General features: G+C 32.9%; 1 protein-coding gene across 1 annotated transcript; it reads left to right on the top strand.

The window, feature by feature from the left end:
• Window positions 1-406: 406 nt before the first annotated feature.
• Window positions 407-16641, top strand: LOC113689340 (chitin elicitor receptor kinase 1-like). The gene is made up of 11 exons (XM_072050008.1): window positions 407-1088; window positions 3859-3879; window positions 4607-4771; window positions 5767-5951; window positions 8943-9032; window positions 10710-10803; window positions 11873-12024; window positions 12105-12196; window positions 15815-15950; window positions 16194-16292; window positions 16381-16641. The coding sequence occupies exons 1-11, from the start codon at window positions 446-448 to the stop codon at window positions 16639-16641; spliced, it is 1938 nt and encodes a 645-aa protein (XP_071906109.1). The 5' UTR covers window positions 407-445.
• Window positions 16642-25789: the final 9148 nt, after the last annotated feature.

Genomic DNA, 25789 nt, shown 5'->3' with positions numbered 1-25789 from the left:
ATGTAAAGTGAAAAATCTAGAAAGAGTGAATCGACCACTGTTGACCGAGTTGACTGTGTTAGATGCAACAAACAAGTGAACAAAATAAGAACACAAGAACCAATTTTGGGAGAAATCAAATTTTATTAGGGTTCTAATCAGAATAGTTTATCGACTAAATATAAGGTGTATATATATATACAACCAAACGGATTGGATCCAAAAATAGGTCCAAAACTAAGACCCAAAATAAAACAGACAGGTTAACTAATGTATGAAAGTCAAAGCATGAGAAAAACCTTAAAACGAAAGACAGGTCAACGTACCTGAATAGATTAAACTATATCAATTCAAATTGGCAAAAATCTGTCAGTCTCCTTCTCACTCTGCGTCCTCAAGAAGCAACAGTAGCCGCAGCACCACTCTTTCTCCAATCTCACATGCTTTCAATCCAAATCCGAATTTCATGATGTTATTCTTCATCAAACCCAGAATAATTACAGCCCTTTTGCTCTTTCTCGTCGTCTCAATCTCCCTGCAAACTTGTCAAGTCAATTCCCAGTGCAGCAAAGGCTGTGACTTAGCTTTAGCCAGCTACAACGTCTGGCAAAACTTAAACCCAACCATAATCGCCCAACTTTTCAGCGTCCCAACTTCCACTCTGATCACCTGGAACCCGGTCAGCATCCCAGACAAGGATACAGTCATAGAAGGGACGAGAGTAAACATCCCATTTCCATGTGACTGCATCAATGGGAATTTGCTAGCTCATGTCTTCAATTGCAGTGTTTCATCGGGGGATACTTATGATATAGTTGCGTCCCACTTTTACGCGAATTTAACGAGTACCACTTGGTTGCGGAGGTTTAATAGTTATCCGGAGAATAATATCCCAGATGCTGGAGTTCTGAATGTTACTGTGAATTGTTCTTGCGGGAATAAGGCGATTTCCAAGGATTATGGGTTGTTCATAACTTGGCCGATAGAGGTTGGGGATACTTTGGAGTCTGTAGCTTCTGCTAATAATTTGAGTGCTGATTTGATCAGCAGGTATAATCCAACGGCAAATTTTACTGCTGGGAGTGGTCTGTTGTTCATCCCTGCAAAAGGTAAGCTTTTACAATTAGATGTTATCGAATTGGATTAATTTTATCTACACAGTCATGTGCAACATTTCTTTTTCCTGTGCAAATCCACAAATTGTTAATTTACTTGAGTGTTTAATTGTCCTTCCGTTGTAGCATCTACAAGTCATGGAACGGAATCAAATTCAATTTCGGGCATTGTATCACATTGGCAAAACTCAATAAAACTTACTGGCTGAATTAGTTCAACTTGACTAAGAGATGGCATTGTATAGGGATGGCAACGGTATTGGGGCGGGGCGGGCGGGGGTGGCCCGTTTGAAAAAAAAAGATATATATATATATGTATAATTATATATCTGATGATATTATTAATTATACTACTAATTATACATGTCTATTAATAAAAATTATTATTTGTTTATACTAAATTTATTAATACATTTATATTAAATTCCTAACTACACTTAATACAATAACACTTTTTTCTAAAAAAATACAATAATAATTTAGTGATTATATTTGTTTCAAAAGTAAAAACTTGATTATTTTAGTTATATTTGTTTTATCATATTAGATTGTATTCAAATAACTTTTGTTTAATTATTTTTATGAGTTTCAATTGTGAAGTTACAATGAATAATAATTTGGTAATATGTTGATATTTTAGTACTTGATTATTTGCTCAAATTTAATTATATAATAAATTTTTTTAACCCCACGGGTGCCCCTCTAGGGGAAATGGGGCGGGGGGAATTAATAGGCAACAGGGCGGTCCCCCACCCCATTGCCACCCGTAATTGTACCAACCCCCCCTCTCCCGCCCAAAAACAAAAAAGAAACAAAAGAAAGAAAATGACAATGGTCAGTCTTTTATCCATATAGTTTTGAATAAATCTTTTATATACTGTTAGTATAAACTCATTTTATACTAATGGTTAAGTATTGTATGCCAACTCATTAATGAAGGTGCGTAACTTGTTGGGTAACTAAGTTTAGCTTCTTTCATTAATGAAAAATATAAGTGTTTTTTTCTTTTTTATAAGTGGGAGGTCTTGAAAGATATAAGCGTGGCTTGAATGGTAGCACATAAAAGCCTTGGAATGGCTAATTTGGATAGGAGATTTTTTGGGATAATATTTTAAAAAATACTATAGCTTTCTTTTGATGTGATATATGTGATATAAAAAGTGATTAAAAAACATGTTTATGATACAAGCAATAATTTTCCAAAAGTATTAAATTACATAGAAATTAATTAAAAAAAGAGTTAATACAAACAAAAAAAATCAATAATTTAATAAAATTAGAGCTTTATCTCAACTAAAGCTATGAAAACTCATGAAACTAAAGAATCAATTTTGAGAAAAACCTACAAGTCTATCCATCCATTGCCTTTGTTTTCATGCTTTTACTCAATAAATGTATTTACTTTTTCACTTTCTGCAATCTGTTTCCACTTATCTTGCATGGTGAATTGAAGTGAAAATCACTTGTCCCAATTCAAATCTCAAAATTCACGCCTTTGTAAATCCTCAAAATTTTCTTTCTCTACATCTAATTACAAAGATGCATATCTTTCCATAGCTTGAAGAGAAAGTTTTTTTTTTTCCATACATGATCCATGATTTCATGCCTCCCTAGATTCAAAAATTTTTCCCAAAATTTTCTTAGTTTACATCAGTTCCTCCATATTGATAAAAAAAATCTTTTATTCTTATTTTAATTATGAAACAATGATGGTTGAGATCTATTAGTGGTTTGGATAATGCAAAAGTCAAATAGAAGATGTAGATGATAGAAGGTAGGAAATTAGAAGAGAAGAACAAATCTTTTGCAGAATTATTCGTGAAATATACTAGGTTTATTTTTAGAAGTAGTTTATTAAAAATAAAATGATTTTGATAAAGTTGTAAACTTTCTATAACATCTATCTAAAGTGAATTTATACTGACAGTGTATATAAGATTTAATCTATATTTTTTAGTATTATATATTTGGAAGACTAAATTAAAAAATCTTCTCGCTTTATATGACTAAACTGAAGTCTTTAATTTAAATTGAGATTTGTGTTAGGGACCAAATTGATACTTTCAGAGTATTTCAAAGGACCAAATAGAAACTTTTCCTCTGAAAAAAAATAGAAACTTTTCCAATATCACTTTATTTTATAGTCATATTATCTGGGTCCCAGACTTTTATTACTATAGGACAGAGCACCCGGTTTCAAGTTTGTGAATGTTCTATTTAATACCACATGTGAATGTTTGTTGTGTTGTCTAGTTTCTAGAGGTTGAAAATGACTTTACCATAAAAATGTTAGAAACTACCACACCATTTTGTAGAATTTAGTTTTACCCTCACCCCATGAATAAATATGTATCACAGATCCTGGTGCCAATGATGTGGAGATTTAATAGAATGATGGCAAATCTTAACGGGGGACATTTCAAGGGGAAAATGTTAACGTTTCAGTGTACAAGTCATTGTGACACGGCAATTGATAGAATTACTGTCTGATAATTCTATGACGTTTGATATGTTTGATGAGCTAATATGAGATAGCCCATTATCTATTGAATACACATGGATCATAGAATATATTTTGTACTTTGTTTAGTTTATATGTAAATGAATAGGTCTGCTGCATTTCAATGTGTTAGACTTTTGGTACCATCTCAAATCATGCTACCATATATTCTTGTTTGTCACTTGAAGAGTTGTAGCTGTAGTTCAAATTGTAATTTTACGGTGACTTCAAAATGTGTTAGCTAAACATTCGACTCTTATGCAGATCTAAGTGGAAACTATCGGCTTCTGCGTCAAGGTAGCATTGAGGTTTTCGAACTAAACTTCATTATCTATATTTCCAAATATTTATCATGTTAAAATCAAGGGCAAATTCCACTTTACCCCCCTGTGATTTAGCATTTTTTTACATAACCCTTATAGTTTCAAAAGCTATACATAATCCCCTCATGACTTGGATTAAAGTGTCAAAGTGACGAGAATGATCATTCTTAACGGAGTCACCTAAAATGTCAAAAATACCCTTATGTAAAGTTAAAAATTATTTATTAACTAGGGGGGTTATGTGTATATTTTAAAAATCATAAGCGGGTTATATGGTAAAATATTAAACCATAAAGGGGTTATATGGTAAAATATAAAAATCATACGGGATTCAGGTGTCATGTATTTATAAGAGTAATTTAGACATTTTTAGAAATTCCGTTACGAATAACTATTTCCGTCACTTTGACACTTTAATTCAAACCATGAGAGGGTTATGTATAATTTTTGAAACTATAAGGGGGTTATGTAAAAAAATGCTAAACCACATGGGGTAAAATGTAATTTGCCCTAAAATCAAATATATTTCCAAATACTTATTATGTTAATTCAATATATTATTCCATACTATGCTGCACGTACAGGTGGTTCAATCTTCACATATTGGTTCATTTTACCTTTATCGATTTCCAATTACCGCATGTACTTGAGGATTGACGTTGGAATTTTTGACATCTAGTTAATCCTGGCTTTTGCTACCTTAGGATCAGGATTGTCAGGTGGGGCTATCTCTGGGATATCTCTTGCAGTAGTTGGAGTGTTGTTTTTTGCAGCTTGCGGGTATCTTGTTGTTTACAGAAAGAGGAAGGCAGAGAAAATATCACTTAAAGATCAATTTGAGCAACCTGCTTCTGGTCTCTCTCTCTCTCTCTAAGTTTAATCTGCAAATTTAAGATGCTTTTTGAAATTATTGATGTACTTGTTATTGATTCTAATATTAGAAGCTTGAATTCTCCATTTATTTATAGAGCATTTCTTTTTCTTTCGTATTAAATCTTATGATTCACTTAATATTATCATTTTTAGAAGCCTTTCCGTTGATCTTAGGATTCACTTAATACCATTATTTGTAGCAGGGGAAATCCAAGCTAACAGATTTAAAGGGGTGGGACAAGGGCATTATACTAGAGAACTATAATTTGTAGGTATATTGTAATATTTTACGGGAAATTGTTCACTGAACTACATATAACAGTGATGATGACATAGATTTTATAGACCACTCTGCTGCATAGATTTCTTTCTGCAAAATGATGACATAGTTCTTAGAACTTATTTCGTCAAACTATCTCAGGTAGAAAAAAAATTACTGTTTCGGGTTTCTGTAATTTAATATGCTTGAGCCAGAAGTCATTTTAGCCAAACTGTGGAGCTTGCAAACGTGATGGAATTTCGTAGTCTGCACACACAGACCTTGCATGGATGTTGTGTAATTTTTTGCAGATTTTATTTCTTTTTTGCCATTTGCATGTCACGATCCTAGTTAATTTGAATGGGGCCAGACAGTTTTGGCAACTGTTATCTGATGCAGGTGACATCTAATTTTCTTTTTGTGGGGAGTATGATATAGCATAATTATGTGTTATATTCCCATGATAAGATATTCATTCTTCTGAATTAGTTTCAATATTCTTTTACATTTGCTACACAATATTGGAGAGCACGTATTTCATATTATTTAAATTCAACAGAGTGAGACGTGTACGCTTACTGAATTATGTTCACTAATCCAGAAGCATTTGCGTATTTTAAGTGTTTCTTTCCCGTACAGTATTCCCTCTATGCTGGTTGTATGACTCCGTTGATCCTCTTCTTCTCTTCATTGGTTGAAACCCTGAAGATACTGCAGCTAAAGCTCCAGAGGCTGCTAATGATGCTAAAAGGGCTTCTCCAGGCCTTGGTGGAGTAGTTGTTGAGAGATCTTTTGAGTTCTCGTATGAAGAGCTTGCAATAGCTACTAAAGGTTTCAGTTTGGCTAACAAGATAGGCGAAGGCGGCTTTGGCTCTGTTTATTATGCTGAGCTTGGCGGCGAGGTTTGTTGATCTCTTTCTCTATACAGCAGCATAAGGAAAGATGAAATTGCTTGCACACATTCTTGTTCTTTCTTAGTTAAGTTCCTTGGTTACTGAATCAGAGTGAGATTTTTCACTTGATCTTGAATGGTAAGCTGTATGGGGAATGAGCTCCCCTCGAGGATAATCTGGTTATGTTCATTTGATTTCCCCATAAAAGCAAGTTGATTATATCAAAATAAAAAAAAGGGTAGAGTATGAAATCAGATCTTCTTTTCGCACCAGTTTGCTTTTTTATTTTTATTTTTATTTTTTGCAATTAATTTTTCTTTACCTTCAAATTTTTGTTATCATGTACATAGGACAGTAGAAGTCAGACCCGTGCAAACCACTCTATCTCTAAAAGATACTTATGGTGGAGCTTTTGATTCCTTGACATGAAATTTTGTTTATTTAAAGAATTCAGGGTTTCTTTCTCACACACATCTTTTTAGAAGACAGGCTGAGATCCTATCTCCTTGACCTCCAACTGAAAGGGCTAGCTTCGTTTCTATCAGCCACATCATGCTGAATTTAGGGATGCCTTATTTCCCTAAAATTCACACCCACAGCCCTAGTTGTTACAATATTTCTTTTGTTCTTTATTCATGAAATGGCACTCAGTTCATATCTTCTAGTTTGACAATTGACAAGCTTTAAAGAAAGGTTGAACTCCTTAACTAGGTAAGGTCAATGATGATCAGTGACAATTTCTAACATGGAATCAGCATTTGCTAGCAGATGCCTCATGAGTTGCCCTATCCACCATTAGCATAAATAATTAGGGGTAAAACACCTTTGTGTCCCTTGGTTTTCCTGTTAGTTTTAAGCCTTGCAAGATTGGAAAACACCACATAATAGCAGCATGATTTTTGTGTAAACATTCAACGAAGGGCAAACACTTGATTACAATCTCCTCTCTCTCTTTATTTTTTCAATTTTCTCAATCTTCTCTAAATAGTTGCCGGTAGGAAAGGTGGGAAAAATGGAACAAGAACAGTAGTTGAGTGACTAGATGGAAGGAGGCCTAGGATGGCGTAGAGTTGAGATGTGGGGAAGTGGGCTTTGGGCAGATGGAGGGGAGTGGGGAAAGTGGTGCTTGGTGATATGATTCCAGCCACATGCTGGTGGATGTGGAATAGTGATCTGTAGGAGACAGGAGATTACAGATTAGTGTGGGAATGGAGTTCACCAGGCTTTGGGTTGTTTTTATTTGTGACACTTTCCTGAGTTCCGTTTGATAAGAATCTGAATTTTGAAGTCTAAATTCTGAAATCTGAATACTAAAACAATTAATTTGCTAAATTTTAATCACTGAAAAGAAAGATATGAATGTCTGAATTTTAATGCTAATCTTACTTATACTGTTTGATAAATATTTATAACTGAATGTTTAATAAGTTTAATTTGACAATTTTGCCCTTATATCTTTTCATTCAAAAAAGAAATAGAACCTATGATTTAATTAGTTTAAAATTATTAGGTGTGAAAATGATAATATTTATTTTTAAATCAAATTAATATAAAAGATCAAATATATTATATGAGGAGTATGGAGAAGATGTGAAATCATTAAAAAAGAGAAACAAAAAATCGTTAGATAGAGAATATCATATTGTTTAATTAAATAAGAATTTTTAACATAATTAACAAACAGGGGTAGATTTGATAGATAATATAAGGTAGTTAAAATAATTCTATTGATTGTTATCGGAATTATGAATTCAGTTAGGATTCTTGTGCTGAAAAAAATAGCACTGCTTAACAAGTTCAGCGGATGGATTTTCATTTATCAAATACTCAAAATATCTGAATGTCTGATAAAATTCAGTTTTAACATTTTTTTATGTTATCAAATAGATCTCTAATGTGCTATTTATTCAGTTCTATAGAGTTGGGGATGGCATTGGGGAAGCAACCAGATTTTTTTTTTCCTTGGAATCGGACAACTGTAGGGAGTAGGGGAGGTAGAAGGCGGACCACATAGGGTGGATGAGAGCATGCCATAAATAGGTATGATCCGTTAAACAAGGACCAAGGGCACGAATAGTTGTCAGTAACAACCGTTCTGAACACTATAACATTTTTTTAATAAGGTGTAATTCTATGTGAATTACTTGTAAAATTTAACAACAGAGACACAATTATTACATATGGGATCTACATAAATAGTAACAAAATATCACACCTCTGTTGTAAGGATATATAAGAAGTTTACATAAAGTTATAAAACGTTCAAAAAAATGTTACATTGTTCAGGAACGATTAATAGATCAATCATCCCTGCCTTGCTCCCGCGAAGCAATACAATTTTTTTTTTTTGCTTCTTTGTTTTATATCTCCAATGTTTATAGAAGAATAAGCAACCAAGACGCCTTACATGATTTTCTTGTCTTTTAAAAGTGGCCTAATAGATACATTAGCTGAGCCTTAAGATAGGTTATGGGCTATATGGTGTTTTACCTCAAGTCATCCTAGATTGGCCGTGAGAAGTTACTGACAAGATATTCTGTTGTAACATGGTAGCTGATTATGACGCTTTTTGACTGCCTAATTTTTGCATATATTTACTGCAACATGTAAAGAAAGAATGTTAGAGTTTAAACTGGTAATATGAGCACCATGAAATTCTACTTCAGGAGTAAACTTTTTTTTTTCTTCAAGATTGATGCGAACAAGGATCCATGTCTTTTTGTTCATACTTGAGTAGCTTCGTCATGTTATTTAGAGAATTCTCGAATTATATCGAACGTGTCTCTGAATTACTGAATTCCTACGCTTTTTCCAGCATTTTATTGTCAGTGGCATACAATTTAACATCTCATATATACCTATTTCTGGTAACCCTTGCCTTATTTTTGTCCATTGTTGTACATGTGCCAAAACAAAGTTGTTTTTTTTTTTTTCTTATTTTAGGTTTCTTTATGATGGCTGCATGTATTATATTTTTCCTAACACCCAACTCTGGTGCAGAAAGCGGCAATCAAGAAAATGGACTTGAAAGCAAAAAGAGAATTTGTTGCTGAACTTAGGGTTTTAACACATGTACATCATCAGAACCTGGTAATAAACTATCTTATGCTTCTTGGATGTGTTTTACTTAGCTGTTGATTTTCTTATTTGTACGTGTAGAAATTATACCACTTTCTCTCATGTAGTATTTATTTTAAGGACAAATTACTACTTACCCCCTGTGGTTTAGTGCTTTATTACATAACCCTCCTATGATTTCAAAAACTATAAATAACCCCTCATAGTTTGGATTAAAGTGGCAAAGTGACAGAATTTGCAATCCATAACGGAATCAATTAAGTTATCAAAAATACCCCTATGTAAAGTTAAAAATTATTTATTAACCACGGGAGAGTTATGTATATATATTGAAAATTATAAGGGGGTTATATGTTAAAGTACTAAAGTACAAGGGAATTATATGGTAAAATATAAAATCATACAGGGTTAGGTGTCCTACATATTACGTTTTAGTATGCAAAAAACTTCATTTTAGTTTTTAAACAAGGGTAATTTTGACATTTTCATAGATTCCGTTACAGATAATCATTTCCGTCATTTTAACACTTTTATCCAAATTATGAGGGGGTTATATATAATTTTTAAAACTAGAGGGGGTTATATGAACATTAGCTATACCACAGGGGGATAAAGTGTAATTTGCTCTTATCTTAACATCCCGTCTATTCTCGATTTGAAAGATTTCAATACCATATGTTTTCTCCATTTCAGCATTTTCCATAGACTCTGTATTGAAATGCATGCATCTAACGGATTTCTTTTCTAATGGATTTCTTTCCATCATGAACTTTAATGAAGAAGGCAAACAATTCTCTGCAAATTCAGTTATGCGCTTATTTTCTGTTAATAAATCATAAGCAGTAGAAGTACAGCTATGGACTTTAAGCAAAATTTGACCAAGAGTTTTGTGTATTTTCCTAGTCACAATTAGCTCATTCTAACTAGGAAAATACCCACGACTGTTGGTCTAAATGTTTGCTAAATTATACAGCAGTGGTTCTGTTGCTTATGGTTGATATAAACACACATGCAAACAAGAGTGAAAGCAGACAAAGCTCACGATCACACTTCAACGAGCCTGATGATTTAGTTAATTATTGTGATTCGTAGGTTTTCTCTTTATAATTGAACCTAGAATATATGTCAATAAGGCTAAGACATCAGACCCTACTGCAGTCCTGTAATCATGGTATTTGAACAAATCTATTCAATGTGTATCCCTTGGTCAACAAATTTTTATTTAACAGAAAACTTTTACCGCACAAATTAAAATTATTTTATCCAACCTAAAGATTAAAGCATCTACCACAACTACCTCCTTAAGCTATTTTCTTGATTGTCTTGCATTCAATCTGCAATGCAATTCGCCTGTTATTACCTTCTGGTAGCTATTCTGTTTGGATTACATTAACAATTATAATATTATACATAAATTAGTGAGGGCTTAGACAAGCATTATCAACTTTCAGGAAGTTTTATTTAGACAAACAACTATACACACAATGCTGCTAAAACTCATTTGTAGCTTGGTTTGTCTTTAAAATCTTAGTATTATGATATCTTTCTGTTAATAATGGACTGAAGAAATTAGAACTTTGTTGTAAGGTCATACCTTAGATATGTGCTATTTTTTAATTGTCTTTTCAATATAAGCTGATACTATTGGTGCTTTTGGCATTTGATACTAATCGTTTGTGAGAAAAACAGGTGCGCTTAATTGGATATTGTGTGAAGGGTTCCCTTTTTCTTGTATATGAGTACATTGACAATGGAAACTTGAGCCAGCATCTTCGAGGATCAGGTAAGCTAGCAATTCGTATTTGAAGTCATGATCATTGTTTAAAGATAATTGCCACCATTCTAGCTAATTCTGACACGGTGATTAATATGCAAGAATTCCCAAGGACTTGTTAAGTAGGCTGCATGGGTGGCTCTGTGTTTCTCCTATTTTCATACTTGCACTTTCATAGTTGCACTATTTTTCTATGGAGTAGCAAAACCCCAAGGCAGGCCTTTGCCAAGCCGGATCTATCGCAAGTGCATGAGTCTTGAAAAGTTTCTGATTGAAGGGAGACGAAGGAGGAAGGGAATGGGCAGGGGCTAGGTGGGAATGTATCTCTTGTTTTGTCATGAAATCAATTTGTCTGACTGGCATCATTTCCAATGACAAAAAGTCTGTCATATTTACAAACTTTTCCTTAATGTTTTGTCATCTTATTTCATCTGTAAACATCCATGCGTTTTTTTAGGTCATTCACTATACGTGAATATCATAAAATAAACTGTATGTCACATTAAAGTTACAAGCATAATCTGCCTTTATTGGCATTGCCGCATTTCATTGTGGTTGATGCATTCTTCATGAGCTGGATTTGTACTCAAATTAGTACCTACATCTTAAGATAGAAGTATGATGTTTTAGGTGTTTAATGTTTCTTACTGACAAAATCACCTTTTCTTTTTCATACTGTGGCTATATAAGTAAAGTTTGGCAGGAGCAGAATATGTCAATTAGACAAGAAGAGTGTATTTGTTATGGTGCCAAATGTTAATTGTCAATACATAGCACAGCCTAATAAACATAAGAAATTAAACGAGTTTCAAAATCAAAGCATGAGGACCAACATGGAACTGATACAAAAACCTAGGGAAAAGTAATGTCAATCTATATTTATTATTCTACATCTTTATAAACTCATTCAGTTCCTTTTACCCGTCCATCTTGTTACTCACAATTTTTGGAATACATCATCAGTTTTTTATTTTTCTAGCATTCCATATTGGAATCACAAGTTTGAAGCATGGTTGTGCAGAGACAGTAATTCTTCTTAGCAGTGTGAGTGTTTCTTAAGATATCTGGATTGTTCTAGGGTGCGACACACTGTCATGGTCAAGTAGGGTGCAGATTGCAGTGGATTCAGCAAGAGGTCTTGAGTACATTCATGAGCACACTATTCCTGCCTACATCCACCGTGACATTAAATCAGCAAACATTTTGATAGATAAAGATTTTCGTGCCAAGGTAGTATCACCTGGTCCTAGTTGTATGATGAATCATGTAAAGAATCTCCAAATTTTTGGCTTAAATTGTTTGTTTTGCAGGTTGCAGATTTTGGTTTAGCAAAATTGGCTGAGGTCAGAGGTTTATCTTTGCAATCACATCTTGTGGGTACGTTTGGCTACATGGCCCCAGAGTAAGTTTTGATTAGTTAGTTAGTAGTACTGTTAACGTAACTGTGTCATTGCTATGTCAATATTAGGTTTTGCAAAGAATTTGTAGTGAAATCTGTTACTTAAATGCTTGCAGATAATTTCTTTTTCCAGTTGAAATTCCTTGATCCATCAATTTCTAGATAATTTTAACTAAGTTTGGCGTATATTATGCTAGATTGCAAACTGAACATATTTCACCCTGTTAAATCTATCTCTGGTGTTTCCTTATCTTATGCGTTCCCTTCCTAAGAAGAGTCAGAATTTCAAAGCCTATAGTGAAAAAATGTAACAGGTTGCCTACCCATGGCTTCTCTTGTTTGTTCAACTCTTCCGGGAATTTCCCGTGCTAAGGAGCTGTGTATTCAAAATTCGAGGAGAATGAGAAAGTTTTGACTTCTTTCTTTGTGTTAGTCACTCCCCAGAATGTAGTATCGTTTCAAGGTTTTGTCAGCTCTCGGAGGTGTGCGCATGTATTCCTTTCGCCCCACTATTTAGGCCTTCCTTGTTCTTTCCTGATGTGAAGGAAGAGAACAAGGCTTGGCTTAAAAAATATACTAGTCAGATGAAGACAGTAATGTGCAGTAGTTCTGCTTACATAGTCTCAAACATACAAGTTAATCACGTGCCATCACATCTGAAGTACTGTGACCTCATTCCTAGAATTGTCTCTGGGATTATGCAGTAGTTCTTCTTGAACTTAAATTTGAAATTGATTTTCAAACCAATTTGTTGGATAGGAGCAGAATTTGTTGGATTTGAATTAGCATGATTTAGTAACAACTGGTTACTAATTGATTAATGATAAGCACTTTTGTCAAACAATAAAGAGATAGAAAATCAAGCCAATTAACTCCCAACTACTATTGAGAACACAGAAATATGAGGTCCTTTATGTGCTCTAATTCTGACTATTGTGATGTCCCAATTGCTGGCCAGCATGAACAGTTGCCCAAAACCCACTTTGTGCAATATAAAACTTTTTGCTGTAACTTGTTCCTCATTTCATCCTTCAAATTAGCTTTAAATCAATGTTTTCAGAACCGGACCGGACCGGCCGGTTCGACCGGTTGAACCGCGAACCGGCCATGTCACCGGTCCGGTCTAATGCTAAAGCCGGAAGTTCTGGGTCTCCAAGTTTGGATATGACAATCTCACCGCTAGACTGTAATTAAGTTTGTTAAGAATTTTACTTGACTAAAAAATATATTAAAACATCAAGTTCTTCTCTTATTTTTTTTTCAATTTTTTCTTTTTAACCATTTTTAACCCAAATATCCACAACAAAATTTTCTCAAGTTTTCACCATTATTATTAGGTTATTATCTTTAGCAAATTGTAAACAAGTTGAAAATTTCAACCTTTTTTGTTTTCCAACATCTTAGTAAGTTTAATTTTTTTCTTTTCAAGGTTTTTTTTCTATATTATTATCTTTAGTTGATTTTTTGCATTTTCTTCTTTTTCCCCTCAATTTTCATATGTTTCCCTCATTTTTGTTTTATTTTTATTCGATTAATTAAGGATGAAATTTTTGCAAAAGTAGTGCACATCCGTGTAGGAATTACAAATAATAACATTGGGATGGTAAAAAATATGGTAGTTGGCACATAATCGAAGCTATTGATAATTGAATTTAAAATAATTAATGGTATAGGATCATTGAATTTAATATAACATGTTAATTAGTAATGTTTAGTAGCAATTAATTTTTTATGTGTTTAACTGTTTATTTGTTTTTAAAAAATTTTTAGTTTTTTTTAGTTTGAGCAATTAGATTTATATTTTTATAATAAAATTTTAACTTTTTCAGCTTAAGTTGATGAAATTATGAAGTTGGTGTGGTTGCTTATCATGTCACTGATAAAAGTTTGCTATTCAAATAGTTTGTCTTAACTTGAACTCTTTTATGGATTTTTTTAAGGGTTGTAAAAGAATTTCAATATTTAATTTATTTATTTTTTGTGTGTTTTTTTTTGTGATAATTGGTGAACATTTGGATTGTATCTATTTATGTCTATAATGAATTTATGAAAACTTATGGTGAATTATGATATTTTAATTATATTTATCATTCCATGTTTTATGTATAACTTTTAGAAAATTTATTATTATCATAACTTAAATTAAGTTATGTTGGTAAAGTTCAAGTGTAGAATGAAACCTGCTTAGTACTTAACACAAAAAAAAAAAAAAAAAAAAAACAGTGAACCTTTGAACCGGCCGGTTGGACCGGTCGAACCGCGAACCGGCCACCTCTCCGGTTCACTGACCGGTCCGAGTTTAAAAACATTGCTTTAAATACAGTATTTCTCTTCTGAGGACCTTCAAGAACTTTATTTTGAACAAACAACTCAAGGAGTTCCTGCACATAACCGTTTACAGACATGTTTCCTTGCTTCAAATAAAGTATCAATTAAAAGTCTGGCAAGACTGCAATCTATATATCTAGGATTACAGAATCTGCCTGTAGAAACTTCGTGAAGTAAATAGTTCTGATTCCTGAATGATATAGTAGTAAAAGTAAGGAACCATTCCTTAGGACAATTGTTATCAGTCAAAACCTGACAACTAATGTTATCTTTGCAAAACATCACAATTAGCTCTATGTCTGCCACTAGTTGATTATATTTAATGACATGAACTAGTTTCCTATGTTAAATCACCAAGGCACATAAATAAAAACAAACTTCTCCATTATTGTCTAACTAGAAGAGTCCTAGTCCAAGTAAATGTGCTAAAAATACTGGAAGTAGGAAACTGGTTTAAGTGTCTACTTGGGACTTGGGATAGGTATTAAGTTTAAATAGCTTGGGCCTGATCTGATTGATAATTTGTTGGGGTTTGAAATTCTCAATTAAACTCATTCGTCAAGCTGGAGAAATTTTTGGCACAAAAGTCTCCTTTTCTTTGGGTTGGTCCCTTGCTGCTTGTGCCTTTAGTTTCCAAGACCGGAATTGACTTGGTTTGGAGGACTGTAATAAAAATAAAAAAAACTCGTTCTTATTAATGCCATAACAAAAGAATCTTGAAATTCATATGTTCTCTCCTTATGATGCTCTAGGCAGGCAGCCCTCGGATCCACTTTTTCGAGTTATGGACAATTAAGGCGAAGTGTATGCAATGTTCCATTATGTGCAGAACATAAGTCTCTGTTTTGGGCTCATACATTTTGCTTTTACTCAGAAAAGTAATTAAAAGTATTGCTTGGCAGTAGCAAAACTTTTTTGTTTATTTTCTTTTTAATGGATTTATTATAACCATTACTTGCTCATTGTCGATATGAAAATGATGCTATATATCTCATATTCAAGCCATATTTAAATTGTTAGGCATCAAAGGTGAAAAGGTTCCAATTTCCTTGTATAGATTTTTTTAAGATGTCAAGACACAGCTTTTGCACCAGTCCTGCCAGTCCAATTTCCTTCTATTGGCCATTGGATTCTCTATGATGCTTTTCACGTAGAGAAACAATAAGCCCCCCCCCCCCCCTTTTTTTCTCTCTCTACAGCAAGCCAGTTACTTTTGATGGATGGAATTCTTGCTGGTTTTATGTGATGTACATGGCATGAAGCAATAACAACCTTCATTCTACTTTTGTGCAGGTATGCCAATTGTGGTACTGTTTCTCCTAAAGTCGATGTCTATGCCTTTGGTGTTATGCTTTATGAACTAATTTCGGCTAAGGCAGCTGTAGTTGATGGATGCTCTACTACTGATACTAAGGGCCTTGTTGGTTTGGTAAGTTTATATGCATAAGGAGGCAAATTCGATTGCTATATGCACTAAAGTTAGATATTAAAAAAAAAGGAAGATTCTATGCTAAACTACACACGACTTGTTTTGAGAGATTTTCGTATTTGTGTCCGCAAACTCTTAAGAAATACGGATAGCTTCCAAGACTTTAAATTTACTTAGTGGCTATTTGTTGGCTTGTAAATTTCAGTTTCTGAGGACCTAATAATTTTGTTGCTCATATGACAGTTTGAACAAGTTCCAATACTACCGGATTCAAATGATGATCTTCGCAAACTGGTTGACCCGAGACTTGGGGATAATTACCCAATCGAATCAGTCAGCAAGGTAAAAATTAGTACATGACAACTTAAGCACTTGTCCTCTTGCAACTGTGTCTTTAGTTTCTTAAAGAAAACAATTCGGTTAATTGCAGATGTTTCAGCTAGCCAAACTTTGCACGCATAAAAAACCTGAATCAAGGCCGAGCATGAGATCTGTTGTCGTTGCGTTAATGGCATTATCATGCCCCAAAAAGGGTTCTAAGATTTTTGTTCCTCATTTAGAAACTGAGATCTTGAAATACGAGTATTCTATGATCAAGTCTATGGAAACTGAAGTTCTGGGATCTGAGACTTTTACAGTTACATCTGTGGAATCTGAGGCTTATACAATAGAAGAAGGAATTGAGGATTAAATGGTAGTTGACGTGAACGATATGTGGCTGCTCAAATTTATTTTTTCATGAAGAAGAAAAATTTTAGATGTGAAACCAATGACCTACGTTGATAAAACAATTTTGCAAAACAATCCTCACCAGGTCTTGCAACTAATGTCTACAAGATAGAGGTGAGAATGTGCAATCACAATATCAAACTCACATTCATTCATGCCCACTTTTCCCAGGATGCAAGGGAAATAGATTGGAATTACTATATGCAAATGTGTTAAAGATGGTTTCAAATGAATACTTTATCCATAGAAGCAAGAAATATTTGCAATAATGTTATCATATGTATTGCTATCTCATTAGAAAAGTTACACTCACCAACTATATATTTGCAAATCTCCTACTCTCTCATAAAATGAAGGTATTTATTTCGTTCTATTTCTTGCCAACAAAATTGATTTTATGGACTTTCACGAATGCCCGTTTGGCAAATAAGTGTTTTGGGTGTTTGTCTAAAACTTTATTATAGTTTACTGTAGAAGTTGTAGGAAAAGTTTTGAAGTGTGTAAATTTTTGGATATTTTGAAGCGTATAATTTAAAATTTTTGAGGAGTTTTTTGAAGTTACTGTAGTTAAAGTTGTTAAAAAACTTGTAAAAAACAAACTTGGCCCAAAACTTGTCTGCCAAATTTCCTTAAATTATCCAGATTAATGTTTATATTTCCCATTGGCTTAGCTTAGACCATTTTTATTCAATAGCTTCTTTTTTAACCAGATTTTTAACTGATTAATTAAGATTGTTTTCACAATTTCCAACTAGTTTAATTGCTTAGAATATTCTTTCTCAGTTGGAAGTGATCCTGTTTCCACAATAATTTGGACCAGCATTGAGTCTTGCTCAATGACAGTACAAGATAACAACCAGATAGAATCTTAAACATATTGAACAAAATCTTTGTTTGGGTACTTTTACTTTCAGTAGTTTGTATCTAAGATGTTTTTGCATTTAATTCCAATTCACGTTTTGGTAGTATGTGGTTACTATATCAATTGGTTATGTTCGTCCATTCATGGCTAATCATCCTGGATTCTTAAACATTTGGTTTAATTAAGCAAAGCATTACTTCGTCTTTTGTGGATTGTTTTAGTAACTAAAAATACGCATTAGTTTAGTACTTTTTCCCTACCCTCGTATCATTGAAAGCAATTTGTGTGATAGGTTGTAATTTTATCGTTTATTTCATTATTAATTTCCTCTATTACCTGACCCGATGTGGATCTCATTTTTAGTATTTTGCATTTATTTCAGGGAGTAAAACGAAAATATGATAATAAGTATCAATTTGACAGAAAAGGAATCCAAATAATAGAGCTTATTCAAGGGGCGATATTGGAAAAGGAACACTTATTCTCATTTTGGTAATTTCTGCAAAAAAAAAAGGACGGCTGAAGGGCTTCTTCTTCTTGGTGGGAGCCGCCGCACAGAGGATGCTTAGTTAGTAACTAAATAGAATAAGTCACTGGCCATTTAGTCCAGTGATCATCACTCTCTTTGGTGACTTTGGAGGTCAAGGGTTCTACCCCTGCCTCCCTCAAATTTGTCACAATATGTGGTTGGTTTTAATTGACCATCTCCCCTGGGCCCTTACCCATTCTCCCTAGATTAGTCTAGATTAAATTATAGATATCTATCATTGCCGACAAAAAAAAAAAAAAAAAAGTAACTAGATAGAATATGAATTGAGAGCAGAGGACTAGCACTATCTTGTTTCTCCTTAGTTTTCCGTCTTTTAGCTTAGCTCTGGACCCTTTCAGCTTTTAGTAGTTTATTTTGCTCCATATGTCAGGAAAAGCAAAACACAATCAATTACCTCCTGTAGCTTGCTTTTCTTGTTGGATAGAACGAATTGAATTCGCCCATTTTCCAATTGATGGCCGCAACTCTTGCTTCAATTTCTTGTGGGCTTTGTTCATCAAACATCAACTAATTTTCTCACTCTAATCAAGGAACAACGGAGGCTTTAGTTTGACTAAAAATTGTGAGATCGATTAAATTTTATTTTTTTCTTTTATTTATTGGTATTCGCATATTTCTTGTTTGCATTGCTTGTGATTATTTAATTAATTGATTGTCTTGGATCCAGATAATTAGTTAATTTGGTAATCTATTATCAATTAGGGCATTAAATCATTAATTGCTTAATTGTCTTGAAATAGTGATAACTGGCACGATTAGATTTGTGTCAGGGGGATATGCGTGCTAATCTGAAATAATCCTGGTAGTGCGTTATTTGGTTAGAATAGGGCTCCTCTAATACGTAAGGCAATTGGGGAATTAAATCTTATGGGCGTACCTAAGATTATTTCCTAATTAGGGCAGTGATTAACGGGCGTACCTTAATCACCGGCACAGTAAGAAAGGGTTGACTGTCATTGCTTGTTTGGTAGTTATAACCTATTTATTAATAAATAATTGGAATTGCTTGTGCATCGATGATCAATTAGGTGAACCATTGCTGAAGTTATTTTTTGGCTAGATCATTAGTTATCATTCATTTGACTTTAGTAAATTATTATTTAATTTTTAGTAGTTTCTTGGATTTTATTTGCATTTATTTGATTGTCACCTTCTACGCAAAAATACTCCCTGGTTATTGTGAATTTGAAAAGAAACAGTTACATCCGGTCCCTTTGAATTCGACTCTACTTACCACTATTTATAAAAATTAACTTTAGTTGAACAGGTTTTTATTATTGCACATGCTGCCCGACATCCTATCATTGTGCAAGTACTGTCATCAAAGATAATGATGAAGTTTTTATAGAAAGGCTTCTATGCATTAAAAGTATCATAATTCGAGCTGGTACAAGAGTTAAAACTTATAAATAATTTCATTTTAGGAATAGAAAGTGATTTGTGCATTTGCACGAAAAAGAAGAGAACAAGTCATCTTCTGGAGGAAAAGGATATCGATTCTCACTTATTTATTCCATCATGAATTGCTATTAGGTTGTTTCGCCCTGCTAAGATCCCTTTTCTTAGAAAATTTTTACATGTTTCAAAACTGATTTGGCATCAGAGTTCTCTGATTTTCCATTTAGAAATACTTAAATGCTTCTTGTCTTCAAGCATTGCAAGCGGTCCTCGTCAGGTTTCAATAACATGTGGAACACATGGAAAACTAGAAATAATGAAGTCTTTGTTTTTTGGAAATTAATCATTTATATCGATTATAAGAATGATAAGAATATTAATGGTCCATTTGGAGTTACGTACTTTAATACAAAGTATTTCACCAATAGATTTTTAAATAAAAACATTTATTAAGTGCTTAAATGTTTCTAAGTATATTGTTTGGATACATAACTCAATAGTAGTAATTGTATTGAATGATGTATAATTTGAAAATTTTTAAATATATTTATATCTTTATTTAATTCATAATATAAGATAAAATGATTAAATACGTTTTATTTTTTAAAACACAAAAGTACTAAATTTGAGTTTTTGCTAAAAATGTTTTTAACACTGAAAACTTTACTCCTGATTTTATGAAATGGTGTTCACCAAAAGTTTCTAAAGTACTTTTATCACTCAAAAGCATATTGTTACCAAAAGCATCGCAACCCAAACAAAACTTCAGAAAGCAACCAAAATATTATGGATCTAAGGCCTCTATTCATGCCTATAGTACATATAAATTTTTTTTCAAGACATAGTACATACACGTTTGAAGAAGGTCAAAATTGAGATTTAGTTCTCAAGCATGATTATCTACTTTACTCTTTTTTTTATACCCTTTTTCCCTTCCCTGAGTCCTCGCTGCTCCAAACCTAGTAGTAGCCAAGTTTGATCTTTGTCTATCAAACAAAAGTTCAACTCTTTGGTCATTAGCCTCCACGGCTAGTGGTTGACTAAACTAGAACTTTTAACTCAAAAAGAAAATAATTAAGTGATAATTTGGATGCCAATTGAATACAATTGCAAATATGTATAACAAAATGGAAATCGAAAAGTGAAAAGAAATCACGCTATGCTTAATATAAAATTTTGGTGCCCATATGGGATTTTTTTTTTTGGGTGCCTATAGGGGATTTAAACTCAATCTCTTTTGACTTTACAAATCCAAGAAAAAATAAATGGCATGGGATTTAAACTCAATCTCTTTTTTTTTCGTATGTTATTTGACAAGAAATGATGATATTTTATTATTATTAAATTAGTAAGAAATTCAAATTTATTTCCTTAACATTCACTAAAAGTTGAGTTTAAATATATAATTATTTTTAAATGGATATAAATGGGTGAATCGAATCAACCCACTATCCAGTAATTAAATGGATTTACTTGGATAGCCAATCAGACCAACCCAATATTAATGGGCGGGTTATTAGTGGGTAGGTTTGGATGAGTCAACATAATTGGATTGTGATTGATAGTTCTAATCCTATGTGACACAAAATGGAAGATTACTTCATAATCACTAAAGACTATCAGTAAAACGTAGACTTGTAAATTACTCAATAAATTAATTAAGCATGGTTTAATTTTCGAACATGATCAAATTTGATGTATAATAAATGAACTTTGAGATATATATATATATATATATATATATATACATATAATAAATGAACGTGTGTATATTGCTTTTCAACATAGTTAATGCTGGTAGATTGGCTAATCTGTTGTACCAAGTTTTGGCTTTATACAAAAATTAAGAAAAAAAAAAATCTGTTCTTCAGTCTCCATTGTGATTTACACAAGGGCATATGATCATATAATCTGTTTGATACTTTATAAACGATTATACAAAATCCCTGGGAAGCCCACATGGCCCTATTGTCATTCTTTGCATACCAGATAATTTCCTATTTTTTATACATAATACATAATACATAATAGTTTAGCTTTTGTTATGAATCCCAAACCACATGCATTTGAGTCAAGTGTATATTAGGAGTTGGGATAGGATTATTCAATCCACGCGATTCAACACTAGTGTCATTGTTTTCATATTGTTTGCCTTTGTAAAGCTTCATTAGTTCAAAAGGTAGAAAGGAAAACTAAAAACCCATTATTGGTTTTGTGGGACAAAAATTGGTAATGTGTTGCCTAAATGTTTCAATTTGAATAGAGTCAGTGGACATGTACAATTACTATTTGAATTTCTCCACACTTTAAATTAATGCACCTACCAAACTGTGGAGCTCTTAATAATGCAGAATATAGAATAAAGTCAGGCATAGTAATATCATGGGGACGCAACATTAAATTTGTTCAAAATCACACTCAAATGGAACTAACTGAAATCACAATACAAGTAAAAGATGGTTTTCAGACTTGATGTTACTTAGTTGATGAATACATTGGGTTACACAAGTAGAATGGCTGTCAAACTTTCATGTCATGCTTGGAATTTGAGGTTAAAAGATATGGAAAATCACACCAACTTTGGCAAAGTTTCTTCTTCAGTCCAATATTGGTATCTCTTTACACACTGAGTTGGGTCTTCGAGACACAGTAATTTGCTTCCATAGTATGGAGGAAAAGCGTATATTTTTGAAGTTTAGAATGATAAAGTGAAATTATCCTCAAAATTTAGAGGGACAAATTATGATTAACCCAAAAGTTATAGACAAGAGCAATGCATTATTTTCATTCCTTTTATCATCTGCATTACCAATTCCTTTTTCTATTGCTCAATATATGGATTATTGGCAGCAGTTATTGTCATTTTAATTATTCAAATTTAAAAGACGTACCACTTTTTTATACGGATTCCAAGTTATGGAAGTCAATTCGTTAAAATTCAACTTCAAAACTCAATAGTCATACTCCATGGCTAGCCTAACAAAGAGGAAACCAATCTTGTCCAGATATGACTTTTTGGATAGAAGGATTTAGAGAAAAAGGAAAAGACTAGAAGGGAACCAATTGAGAATCTTTTATCTTGTTTGGAAATTTTAAGTATTATGAAACGAAGGGCACAAGCAAGAAGTAAGGATGAAATAATGGTTAAAAACTTTTCTCTCCAAACGTTAAGACAAATCGAAGAAAGTGAAATTATTTGTAAAAGTTTCTCAAAATACTAATTTATAATTACATATAAAACGCTGAATAACAAAAATATAATGCATCATGAATCCAAAATTATTCTCCTTTGTTCCTAAACTCACTCAAGAATCTTCTCTCGTTTGAATTAGTATAAATATTCAACTGCAAAGCGGGAGAAACCACGAGAAATCGGTTGATATCTTGCATGGATGGACTGTACCAATCATGGTCACAGTGATTTCAGAGGGTGGTTTCAAGCTTCATTTCCTTCTTCCTCACTTTCTTTAGGTTCTACTTTGGCAGCTGTTGATGGAGACCTTTAAGTCCTGCTTTGTTAGTCAACTGCCAATTTCATCCATTACTGCGCCTAGTTTTCTATACGGACGAAGTACACCAACCAGGCGGCTATGGCTATTTATTCACAATAATTAACCTAAATTCCAGCCTATCACTCCAATTATGGGGCTGCGTCAATTTTCTCATCAAATCAACGTCTAAATCTCACAAAATATCATCATGGTCAAAGATTCTCGACAAGAAAGGAACATGTGTGTCGTATCGAGCAAGAAATAACACATATATGCATGAACTAGAGATAATATTCCATGATCAGTTTGGTATAAATGATGCTTGATTTGGACTTATTTTGTAGATGTGGGAAAGTGCTTGCCCTAGAAAAAACTCAGATTTTGAAAATTTAACATAAAATGAAGACTTATTTGAAGTAATTATTCTCATCATTAATTCGAGCAGTTAAAATTATATTGGACGTTTCAGATTGTTGAGTGGATAATTTGATCTCAAACATAGACAAAAAAAACATACAACGACAATAGTTTAAGGAGCGTTCAGATATTTCACTCTAAACTATTTTTCGATACGACATTGTTGATGATGTTCCGAAAGATTTTAGCGTTTCATGTCATCATGACGCCCTTGATTTTGTCACCCTTGAACAAACGCTTGACATAACAAGATAACAAGAGAGAGATGAATTCCGCTTCAATTTGGTTTGCGGTAATTGGCAGAAGAATTGGAAAAAAAATAAAGGAAAATGATGTTGTTGAATATGTTTGCAACGATGATTATGTTAATTAGTCATCTCTTTTAGGTGGAAGAATGAAGCAAAAAGGGGCATCTTTCTATTTCTTGGTTATCAAATATCAAGACTGCAGGTCCCATCAACAGGGCAATAACTCTGATTGCTGAGCGCTGGTTTAGTAGTCTCAAGGACGGATGCAGTGGTGGTGCAGCCGCCCCCAAAATTTTTTTAAAACTTTTAATTTGTAATATAAGCTTTAACCAAAAATTCATAATCTTATCATTCTTGCCCCCTCATAAATTTTTTATGTTTATCCTTTGCACGCCTTTCTCTCCAATTGCAAGTGTTTTGAATTAACTATTCTACGAGATAAATTAGGCAAAAAGGAGGATAAGGAAGATATAATTTATACGTAGTTATTAAGAATATGGATATAAATAAGGTAATAGACAAGGTAAATCTTCTAAAAAAATTCAATAAATCAACTGTTATATGTGAGAGGAACAAAAGTGTAATAGATAGAACAAGCAAATAAGATATGACACTTAAGTTGGAGAAGGAACAAATTTCACTTCAATGTTCCGGTCATTTAGAATCTAACTTTTGGTTTGAATTTTTTGTCCTCGGAACAATTTCAATTGATCAAAAATTTTCCCCATACACTATAATATTGGATAAACTATGTTGAAAAGGTTCTTTTTTTTTTTTTTAACAAATCAATTTACAATATGTCAAAAGATGGTTCAGAATACAAAATTGCATCACTATTATTCTTCAGATTTAGAAGAACTTCATCTATAATTTTTTTTAAAATCTTTTTTAGTTCAAGCGGAGATTCCAAACCTTATAAGGGAAAGGAAAAAGGAGAGGATTTGAAAGTCAAATCAAATAACTCACAATTGCTGGCTAATATCTTTCTCTTATAATGCTTATATTACCCAACAAAGTTAATCAAATTTTGACCTAGGATAGGGTAGCTTACATTATCATGTATTTGGTATTCCCTCCCTGTAAACAAAAATTCTAGTTTCATTCCTGAGTAGTCTAGTAAAGAAAATCAAAATCCAGTTGGTGAAAAAGATAATGACAGAATATGTTGACATAGTTATCTAATTTGGCATCCAATAATACTAGCATCACACCAACACTCCAAGTTACTCTGAGTTGTTGATATTGTTCTTTGTTTGATATGGTTAATTAAATGGATGGGAAGTTGATCAACATTTTCATTAGTCAAATGAGACAATCATATATGTTGTTCAAGATTATTTTTGTTTACATTTTTTTAGATGTTGCTACTGAGTTACACATAGAGTTGCAAACGAGCCGAGCCAATTCGAGTTTTGGCCTAATCGAGCCGAGTCTTGACTTAATTTTAGTGAACTCGAACTCGACGAGTCGACAATTTAAATCTCAAGCTCAAGCTCGACTTGATTCGAGCGAGCTCAAGCTCGAAAAAAATAAAAAATAATTATTTTATTTTTAAAAAAATAAATAAATAAATATTTGTTTCTTAATAAATAATAAAAGATTAAGGATATATATGTAATTTTACTATGAAAATAAATATATGTACTTAAAATAAAAAATAAAAAATATATATATACTTAAAATAATATATATATATATATATATACTCGAGCTCGCGAGCCTAACGAGCTTAATATCTTGAACTCGCGAGCCTAACAAGCTTAATATCTTGAGCTCGAGCTCGATATTGATCGAGCTTGACTTGAGCCGCTCGCGAGTTTCGGTTCGTTTGCAGCCCTAATTACACAGTCCACCTCACTTCTGGCCTCGATATTGATCGAACTTGAGTCGAGCTTGACTTGAGCCGCTCGCGATCCTCGGTTCGTTTGCAGCCTTAGTTACACAGTCTACCTCACTTCTATATCTGCTAACATCTTTTTGTTCTTTAATTATTTTGTCCTTGTTAAAGTTTTCACGCCAAATTGAAAATAGTGAAAAATCCAAGGGCCAAAGAAAAAAATAGTGAATGTTTAGGGAACCAAGGCAGCGTTAAAAAATCTATTGATGTTTTCTTGGTGATTAGGTATTTCTTATACTAAAAGACA

Source organism: Coffea arabica, chromosome 5c, assembly GCF_036785885.1.
Source record: "Coffea arabica cultivar ET-39 chromosome 5c, Coffea Arabica ET-39 HiFi, whole genome shotgun sequence".
Lineage (NCBI taxonomy): Eukaryota > Viridiplantae > Streptophyta > Magnoliopsida > Gentianales > Rubiaceae > Coffea > Coffea arabica.
Note: the sequence above shows the minus strand (reverse complement) of the source record. Positions and strands in the feature narration are given on the sequence as shown.